Raw genomic sequence first — 10,735 nt, 5'->3', positions numbered from 1 at the left:
GAGAGCTTAGAAGAGGAAGAAAAAGGTTCAAAATGAGCTTTCCAAACCTAGAGTATGTTGGGGGGAAGTTTGAGAGGGAACACACACTTTTGGGAAAAAAATTGATAATTTTCTATTTTTAGGGTTTTTAATCTGCGCAATTCTAGGTGGGGGGACCTCTAAGTTTGGGCCCAGGAGAGGTAGGGGGACAAGAGTAGTAATTAGGCCCCATTAGCAAACCAAAGCCTAGTCCCCCTAGGGCCAAAGAAGTCAAAAATGTGCACCCAACCCTCTTCCTATTGGTCCATTCCTAATCAAAAGTTAATCCAAGAGGCCCTCTTTGGGTCCAAAAAATTCCTAATGTATGGGCCAAAGATAAGAAGATGGTACCTCAAAGAAAAACACCCGAGTTACACCTTTGTGGCTTTTATTGAGAACCCCCTGGGCACTAGGCCAGAGGTGAAGGTGTGGGTGGGCAAACAAGTGTTGGAGAAGCTGCCTTCCAAAGGGTATACTTCTAAAGTAATGATGATAGCATGTATGTAGCTGGGATACCATGTATCTTGGAGCCAATCTTCCTTTGTTTGGGAAGATGAGAGATGGGAACTTTTATGCAAGCTACTCAATTGCAATGTAAAGGATATAGAATAGGCTTTGGTCTTGGGCATCTATGAACTTTTTGTAAAGGAGTTTATGTCAGTTTATATTATATATATATATGTTTCAAAAAAAGTGAATATGTACCCAAAACATTTTTTTTAAAAGATTGATTAATTTACGAGTGCGTGCAAACATTTAGTTTTGATAAATGCGAACTAACGTTTTACTGCTCTCTATTTTTCGTATAAATCTGTCCATTTCTTTTTTATTTGGAAGGTTGAAACTTGACATGTGTTCCTTATTGGTCGCCACAAGGCCCTCTTTCTCTCTCTCTCTCTCTCTCTCTCTCTCTCTCACACACACACACACACACACACACACACACATGCACCTTGCCCTCCCTCCTTTGATGGACACACTCCCGCTCCCTCCCTTTTGCTTCGATGCAGAGACTCGTGCTAGAATCACTACGGCCTTCTCTCCCCTCTGCTGAGTCTTGCTCAAAGCTCCTACGATTCTCATCCCCTCTGCTCTATCCACTTCCATGCCTCCAAAGGCATCCCTGCCCTTTCCTGCTTCATCTGCTCTATCCAGTTCCATGCCTCTAGAGGCCAAACGCACGAATATCGCTATGGCAGGTCCCTTAGGTCCTCTTCCGTGGCATCTCAGAGACTGACAAGTGTCCTTCATGGACTTTCAAGAATACTAAGGGAGGAAGGTGTCCATAAGGGTCGAGGACCCTTGGAGAAGATTGCCATACACAAACGCAGGACTGGGGGTTCAAAGCCAGGGTCAGGATGTGGTCTCCACCGATGTGCTATCCCTACCCTTTTTTGCTTCATCTGCTCTCTCTCTCTCTCTCGGGAAAGAGGGCATGGCTTCTTTTGTTATTTCCTCTATTGAAGAGAAGACGTACGAGCACCTTTTTGCGGTACCATCACATGGCTTGCATGTGGCAGGCTTTTTATAGCAACCATAGCGATAGGCATAGGAGTAGAAGTAGCATTAGTAACTTGCAATTTAGAACATTGGACTCCAGAACATTTATTATGCATACAAAACGTTCTCAATATGCATACAATAAAAGTTGTGAATAAAATTACAAACCAATGAATAAATTACAAACCAAATCTGTGGCGCACATACAGATGCGAATTTACGTTTGCCCATGAATTTCATCTGATAACCTTCTACATCCATCTACAACAGCAACAACAGGCAGAGAGAGAGAGAGAGGAAATCAGAGAGCGAGAATCAGGTGTATCATTCGACACGTACAGAGCGAGAGAGAGAGAGACACAGACACATAGAGAGAGAGAGAGAGAAAGAGAGAGAGAGAGAGAGAGAGAGCCAGCGCGGCGCGCCCAGCCATGTCAACAGAGAGTCGGGCGGGGACTCTCACAAATGCAGTCAAGCAGCCTCATTTCGCCCCAGCAGGCCCTTTCACAGTTGCAACAGCCAGATCACACCTTGTCAGGCGCTGTGTCCCTCCCAGGAAGCTGCTGCTGAGGAGCGCCAGCTGTGGTGGGTCGGTTGCAATTCCATTGAACAAGAAGACAGCATTTCGCAGGTTGCAGGTACAACCTTACAACTCGCACGTCCCAAATGTCTGGTGGTTGAGTGAAAAAAAGTCTATGCAATAGAATTGGTGGATGGGTGGATATGATATCGAGAAGTCTGTATTACTTATGCAAAAAGGATGGGAGCTGATGTATTACCTCAAGAGGGAGAGGAGCCACTCTAGATGAGATGTGTTGATATGCATACTCTTAACAGCTCAACAAATTGGCTCATCATGTTATTGCACAGGTCAAAGGCCAATTATTATTCACACCGATCCACAGGCTCTTTTCTTTTTGTAGTGGCTTAGCTAAAAACCTCCCAACTACAAGTAGTACGCTTTTAATAGCTGATGTCTTTGCATGTTGATGATGTGGTAACGAATTTTAAGAAATGTGGTATTCATACATTGGAGCATACATATTAACCATGGTTTGCAAGAGGCTGGTGGTGGTCTAAGGACATGTTTGGGCTTTCAGGTCCGAGCTGGAGGTGATATTTCCTCAGATGGGACTAGGTGGTGGCAAAAGGGAAGCGAGCCTAATATGCGGGATATCAATTCTACACAAGAGTTCTTGGATGCACTTTCAAACGCTGGAGAAAAATTGGTTGTGGTGGAGTTCTTTGCAACTTGGTGTGGATCATGCAAGGCTCTATATCCCAAGGCAAGCCAAACCCTTTTAGACAATGGCAATCATGTTGCATTTACACATGAATGATATATCCTCTTATTTCTAGTCTTGCATTTTTGGCTCATTTCCTACAGCTCTGCCAACTTGCTGCTGAGCACCCAGACATTGAGTTTCTAAAAGTCAATTTTGATGAAAACAAGGCATTGTGCAAGAGTCTGAACGTGAAGGTTTTGCCTTTCTTCCACTTCTACCGTGGTGCTGATGGGCGATTGGACTCATTTTCTTGCTCTTTGTCAAAGGTTTGCAAAATTTCAATCAAGAATGAAAATAATTGAGAATACTTATTGCTGCTTGTTATGCTTCAGATGATACAATCTGCTTGGCTGCAAAAAATTCGATCAAATAATTTTCCTTAACTCTTTCTGAAAGGTGCAAATTTGGACATTCGAGAGCCTATACCATGATCAGTGTTCATGTGTAGAATTTGGAAGTTTTTTCCCTTGTAGTATGCTTTGTGTATTTCAAATAGGTGCAAGATTGGGTGATGGTTCAGAGTTCTTTATTTAGCATTAAAGAACGTGATACTGCATTCAAGGCCATAAGGTTGATGCACAAGAGATCTAATACAGAACTTGAGAAGGGAGGCTGTTTGCCAATAGAAGCTAGGGTGCAATAGACAGTAAGGGAACTAATTGGTGTATGGATGGATGGGCTGGAGTGTGGCTATGTAAATAGCCTCATAGAGTGTGTTTGGTCCGGGCATGTTACATGTGCGTGGAAGCGTCCCTGAGAAAGGTTTCTACTTTGTAGTGTCAAAACATGAATCTATACGATGCTGAACTTGGATCTAGAGTGTGATTCAGACACCTTCCTATTTGCATTAAAGCAACATCTGAAAAAGGTTTCTGGTTGGGCAATTCCTGGGCTGCATCTGGCTTCTTGGAAACTAATGTCTTTGTTCTGATTCACAATTCACCTCTTGCTGTTCCTGCGGATGTGGTGTTTTGGATGTCTTCTTCTGTCCCCGTCACAAAGTCCATGGAGATATCTTGGAAAGGTACCTCAGCAATCGGCAAAGGACTGAAGCAACCCCACTTGTTTTTAAGATGAGGTTAAATGTATGTGGATTGATGGTCTACATTGACTAAAGCGGGCTTCCAGTGCCCAGCAATGATCAGAACCCAAGAGCATGATAGAAAGAAGCCAAGAAAGCTGTTTTTGGCTCGGAGCTTCTCATTGAGTGATACATGTAATTATATAGTGGACGCCCATGATGGCACTAGGATGTGCTAAGACCATAGGTGGCCTATGACAAGCATTATTGCTTGGTGGACGTGGGATCCTTTCAGATAAGCTACGGTGTCCTCCGCAAAGTGAGAGTGGACACCCTCTCCTCAAGATGGGAGTGGGAGGGGAATTTCACCCAAAAATCATAAGAGGATTTGTTCCGATTGATCCTTGCCCTTCCATGCTCTAGCAATTGGAAGCCACGTGCCTACTGCAAGCCTGATCTTGGGAGCTACTGACAACGAAGAGTGATCTTCCTTGGGTGGAGCGGCCTCTAGAAGTTGGCAAGAAAGGGTATCGATAGTTGGCTGTAGGTGTTTGCCAGACTTTGTGCCACGGCCCAACCGGGCGGAGTACTTGAAGAAGGGAATATTCCGGGGTGTTCCGGTAGGTTGGGGTCTCTTGATTCTGGGTCCAAATGTAGTTAGGCGAGGGGGTGGTTCTACTATTTGCAACTTTGAGGGGGGGAAGGTCTTGGGGAATTGTTAAGTTGATGTTGAGGCTAAGGCTCTTACCTCCCTTGAGATCCACCCAATAGGCTAGTATTATGTGCTTGAGGCTGATTTGAGGGTTAGATTAGGGGGCCCAAAAGATTATTAAGCAGGCCGGTTATAGTAGCTAAGGCTCATCAAGTTAGTAATCCCATAAGTTATAGCTATTTATAACTTATAAGTGACTATATAAGTGGAATGAATCCATAGAGTGTATCATTGTATTGTCATGTGCTAGGATATGTACCTAGACCATGGATGCAATCCACTCTAGATTGTTCATCCTTAATGCGGACAACCATTGATGGGCCCTTAGGGTAGGTTCTAGTGGTATGGAGCGCCAAGGCTGAGTGGTGTGAGTCTATGGATAGAGCCTTAGCCCCTATGCTCGGGGGATCTTTTGTGTATGGGATCTATGGTTGGGTGATGAGCTAGCCTATAGGAAACCCTAATGTCAATACTAATCTTGTGCTTGTCCAATGTTTAGGAGATCTTGGAAAGATTTTGTCACTGGAATCCCCTTATTAGATGAAGGAGCTTGTTTTGACTTTCCTTCCTTCATACACCTCCTATCACCTTTGTTTGTTGGGACCCACCTTATCCTCCAACCTTATAAGTTTGGTACAATCCCTAGACATCGGAATTTGGAAATGGTTGCTATCCCAGTAAATTAAGGAATTATTGTTTTTGGGACTATCTTACAAACTATAGAGTTTTACTCACACTCATCGAGTCATTAATTCAAATAAAATGAAATTTCTTAAAAAAATAATATACAAAATTAGGCATATTATTTAGGCTAGAGATGTTTATAGACACAAGTTGCGTCCATGTGATGTGGAGGTATCCTTAGATCGGAGACTTGCAAAAGTAGATCTATCTGTTTGCTTAAAAAATTCATGTAGTATCATATTAAGGTGATATGCCAATAAAAACTTACATATAGCTCAAATGAGAAAAAATACAAAGTATTACAAATGAAGCTACACTATTAGTAATTTAAGGTTCTCTTGAGCCTTCTCACATTGCTTCCATTAACTCTTCAAGGGGGAGCGGTCCCTCGTTTTCCTTGCTTTCAGTGCTCTCCTCAAGGTGGGAGAGAAGGAATTTCATAGAGTCTTGGTTGTAACTTGTACTGGCCTAGAGAGTAGTGCCTAGGGATTGCGAAGAGGAATGGGCTGGGTGAAGGGATAAGGGTCCAAGGTCTTTTTTTCGTGGTTTTGGGTCCAACAACATTGTGTCGATTCCTCGTAGGGTATCCTTTACATTCCTACCGTAGGAACATCTAGGGGTCCACAAATTTATCCTCGAATAAAATCAATGTTTTACCGACCTTCGTCGAGGCACATGTTTTGGCCATCAATCAGGTATATGTCAAGGACTATGTGGTAAGAGTGTTGATTGGTCTACCCAAGCCCAATAGAGCACATAATGCTATTTTAGCACGATTTTACTTTTTTGGCATAGTGATTGACTGGAACTTGAAGTAGATACTTCAAGCAGTCAATGGTTGATTGATTGAGTATGAGTTCCTGCTGATTATCCTCAATCTGAATGGCAAGCGGGATGATGAATCAGACCTTAGTTGAGATGTTGTATGCATATGTCTCCAAGGGACCATCTAAGTTCCCTATGATATACTAAGCATATGTTTGATGGTAACAATTAGTTTATGTTTTAGAATGTGTACTAACCTAAATTTCATGGAACTTAGAACCGAATGGATGTATCTCCCGATGATGTTGCTGAAGATCAGCATTGCCAAGTGGTTGACGCTTGGGCAATCATTTTAGGCTTGAGGGCCAAGGCAGACGACAAGGAATGGCTTCAATTCTCTTTACACACACACCAGCACTCTTGGTACCATGAATGTCAATGATATTTACAAAGCTGTCCAAATATATACGTATACACCCACAAGTGTACTTTTAGCTCCAAATTTATGCATATAAGGAGGTAAACTGAACATATAGATCTTGCAAGTTGTAAAACATTTCACACAAAATCAGTTGCAAGCATCCCTTGCTCGTAAACTGGACGCATAGATCTTGCAAGTTGTATATGCCCTATCAACTACCTTTTTGTTGTAATAATTCTTTCTATTTGTTATGATCCTTGGTGCTAGGTTTCATTATGGTTGAGTCTGCCTTGTATCTTCGGAGCTCTGACAGAAACTTAGTACACAGACCGTTGTATGAATGTATGCTATGTGTGGTAGGGTGTGTGTGTGTGGGAGCATATATTAATACCAAGTTCTACACCCACTATTGGGCACTGATGACGTTAGTGGGGATGTCGTAGTATCTAGTCCATACTATGCATGATGGAGTTGATGGTTTATTGTCTTGTGGATGACCACCATGAGGTTATTGGGCACTGATGACGTTAGTGGGGATGTCGTAGTATCTAGTCCATACTATGCATGATGGAGTTGATGGTTTATTGTCTTGTGGATGACCACCATGAGGTTATAAATTGCACTTTCTTATAAGGTGAATTTGGGTTTCTGGATTCATCTAGGTATATCTTGCGAGTTGTAAAACCTTTCACACAAAAACAAATGCAGGCACGCAGGTTAACCATCAATAAAATGTGTTGGACAATCTCCCTTTCATTTAGCTTGTACATGTCCAACCTGATTGGACACTGGTTGAACCAAGGTGTCAGTACCAAACGGTGACGTAAGTCCTCTCGTCCATAATTTTTCCTTCAGAGATGCTTAAAAAGCTTAGCTTCATGGCTTCTTTTGCGATACCATGAAGACCTCCTGCAACTTACTTGAACAAGTTAACCACATACTTGCTACAGCAGATCACATGACCAAAAAGATGGGTTTGCGAACTTGAAGATTGTGACGCGACCTTGGAAAGCTAACTGAATACGATGCTCGAGATCGATGACATTATCACCAAGGTAAGAGAAGAGATGAAGGGAGAGAGTTAGTTCCTTCAAGATGGTGGTTAAGGAAGACTTGAAAGAACACATCAAATCAGAAGTCATAGACAAAGTCGAAGAAAAAGAGCTGAGTTGTCGAAGGCCTTTTGGATTCATGAGGGTGGTTTACCTGATGCTTGGTACATGGATGGTGATGAGGAGTACTTCGGTTAGCAACTCCAATGATTGAGTGGGAGCTAGTATTTGCCTCAGTTTCAAGACAGGGTAAGGAGCAATCACTTATCATTACAAAAATTAAAGGGTACAAAGATATGCATTGCTGAGGAGCTCATACCTGTGTACTCAATTAAAGGGTACAAAGATATGCATTGCTGAGGAGTTCACACCTGTGTACTCAAGCAGAAGAATACAGAATTAGTCAAGGTCAGAGCAACTTAGAAAGAAGGCAAGCATACAGTCTATCAGAAGGTAGAGCGCTCATTGAGGATTTACATGTCAAGCCAAAAATCAATACTAGATTTTTAGTGAAGGTGATTGTACTTATGCTTTACATTGCAGATTTACTAGTTGATTAGTAGAATATTCATGTATATTTTCGTTTTTCAGTTATGTATTGGGTTTCATAAGTCATTTTGGCCTTCAGCAAGACATTAACAGTACTTTCTTTCTTGCTCTTGAAGAATGACATTCTCTAGGTTAGTGGATTGGCTGGCCAACTTATTAACTACATCAATAGTTAGTGTTTCCCTAGGTCGGATCGTCTTCCAACATAGCACGAAGGAAGACGCTCTAATAATACCAATGTAACCGGGCTTCTGGGTTTTCAAACAGTTATGTACCTAAACACTTGAAAATAACGGCCATGCAAGAGGTGCTCAAAATAATGTCGTGTCCACCCTTTACAATAAATTGGCCACTCGTTAAAAAGTGCATGTGAACTCCTTAAAAAATGTCCAGCCCTTTTATTCAGTGTCCACCCACTTTTGAAAGGGTGTGAATATAACACACAAAATTTTCCTTTACTTTGACACCTGTTCAGAAATACGGAGGCCCTTGGGGATGGTTTCCTGCGCACTCCTGGGCCCCAATGGCCAGCCACACCATCAAATGTTTATGTCCAATGACATTCTCCTACGCACCTAGTGCAAGATCAAAGGTGCTCCATACTTTGAATAGTCCCCCATTCTCAATAACTTGCCAAGAATCATCCATTGTCATAGATGGTGACATTGGCAAAGGGCACTGATCCGAATGTATGGAAGTCCAAGTTTTTAAAATGTATTGTGGTAGACCTAGGCCTTGGGACAATGAGGCAGAAAGTGTGCCGAGGCAGCTCCAGAGGAACTGTATATAGTTCTGCTGAGAGTGCATCCAAAGTTAAGAGTTTCGGGCTGTTATACTTCAATAATGAAGCACAAACCTGAGTGGAAATGGCAACGAGGAAAAGTTAGAGGAGGGAAAGGCAGGAGCAATAAAATGAAGGGAGAAAGGGGGACAGTAGGACAAGGAAGGAGTAGGGACAGCAAAAGAGTGAAGGGGCTACATGGCTGAGGTGGAGAAGCAGCTGAGAAGAGAAAGGGAGTGGTAGTGAAGCAGCAGGCTGGGGAGTGCACACTGGGTAGGGCTGCAAAAAACATAAGCAGGGACGGAGATCGTCTCTATCCTGCAATGATGAAACTTAGGTTTGTAGGCTTTAGCCGCCCATAGTTTACACACTGGATGAGAATGGTGTCGAGGCTGACTATTGGATCCAAAGTCTGTTTCCTTGAGCAAATCATGCTTCTTTGGGGGGTCTTACTGTAGCGCTCATTTGTATCTCAGTGTCATTACTTGTCAACAAAGCTTTCATGGTTTGCCTATCTTCTCACCACCTTCCTAACTAAATGCTTTATTTTTCCACAGGTGGTGAAACTCAAAGATGCCATTGCAACTCACAATACTGACCGTTGTAGCATTGGACCACCTTTAGGCCTCGGAGAAGAGATCAAGCTGTTGGGTCTGACCTCCCCAGTGAGTGCAGGAAGTCCAGTGTAACTTTTCACATTATTGTATATGTTGTATCATTATTGACCATTGGGTAGTTTTTTTTTTAAAAGTTGCATCATTATTGACCATTGGGTAGTACATCATCAAAGGATGTTGCTTGTGCTGTTAGGTCGATATCTTTGTCATTGATGTGTCAAGTGACTATGACTGGGATTCATACAAGGTTTATTGGTACCATAAGGTGTATAATTATGCCCCTCTCTTTCTCTCTCTCTCTCTCTCTCTCGACGTGCGTGCATGTGCACAGCATGAGTTTTTTAGTATCCCAAAGCAGCTTATATGTATTATCGTGAGTGCAACAAAGGGCAAGTGTACAACCTTTTCATACTCAGAAATCCCCAATATTCTTAAGAATGGAGCATTAATTTTCTTCTCATCTATGGAGTCGCACCACAGTGAATATAACTATGCATGTTCCTTTTATAAAGCTTGAAAGCCTTCAAAATCAGATTTAGAAAAAATACATGGACCATCTTGAGGCGTCCTATGAAATGTTTGATGGTCAAGGACAATGAATTATTAGCAGCTTCATTCATTTTTAAGACACTGAAATCTATGGTCTAAAGACACTGTTGGGCTTTGGAGGGTTGTGTATTTTTAAGTGGAGAGGCTATGTTGGTGGCTCTGTTGTTAAAATAGTTTATTGACAAACAATTTGAAGGGTCAATGACAATGAATTAGCAACTTTTAGTTCATTTTTAATGTAGATTGTATGTCATGGTAGTGATATGTGAACTCATCTAGGACCAAGTCGGGCACTTTTTCCCTCTTTAGGAGATTTTTCCCCCCACTATGTGAACTCTCTTATCCACATTTTATGGTGTACTTATCTTTTGTACTTGGTACACATTTCATGATGAGCAATCTACATGGAGTTGTGTGCTCTCTTGCCTCATGCCTCTCTGCATCTACACAGTTGCATGTGTGTGTGCATTGCTGTTGCTCCAGCAACCTTGAACACAACATATCAAGGTTCCAGACTCCTGCGCTTGAGCTTCACCTTTGTTTACAGCTTGACGTACCCTCCGGGATCCCTTTCGTGCACATTGTCTCCAGGAGCCTTGTTGTTGGCCTCGGGGCTCGTACGCAATTTCATTGCTTGCTTTTCGTCGATCTCCATCCTTGTTGCGTCCGTGACTCGGTAACTCTGGTGCCCGCCTCCAATTTGCTTTGTTGGTGGCACCACCTCCTTCACTCCGCTCTACTCTCGTGCCCGGGGGGGGAGCAAGCATTTGGGTGGCGTAT

General features: G+C 42.6%; 1 protein-coding gene across 1 annotated transcript; it reads left to right on the top strand.

Moving 5' to 3' along the window:
- The first annotated feature begins 1,689 nt into the window (after window positions 1-1,689).
- Window positions 1,690-9,686, top strand: LOC147637397 (thioredoxin-like 2, chloroplastic). Its single transcript, XM_086799192.1, has 4 exons — window positions 1,690-2,156; window positions 2,619-2,804; window positions 2,906-3,070; window positions 9,347-9,686. The coding sequence occupies exons 1-4, from the start codon at window positions 1,950-1,952 to the stop codon at window positions 9,476-9,478; spliced, it is 690 nt and encodes a 229-aa protein (XP_086655318.1). The 5' UTR covers window positions 1,690-1,949; the 3' UTR covers window positions 9,479-9,686.
- Window positions 9,687-10,735: the final 1,049 nt, after the last annotated feature.

This window comes from Cibotium barometz, chromosome 6 (genome assembly GCF_041138505.1).
Source record: "Cibotium barometz isolate CiBa-2024 chromosome 6, ASM4113850v1, whole genome shotgun sequence".
NCBI classification, from domain to species: Eukaryota; Viridiplantae; Streptophyta; class Polypodiopsida; order Cyatheales; family Cibotiaceae; genus Cibotium; species Cibotium barometz.
The sequence above is the reverse complement of the archived record's forward strand: the minus strand, read 5'-3'. Positions and strand labels throughout refer to the sequence as shown.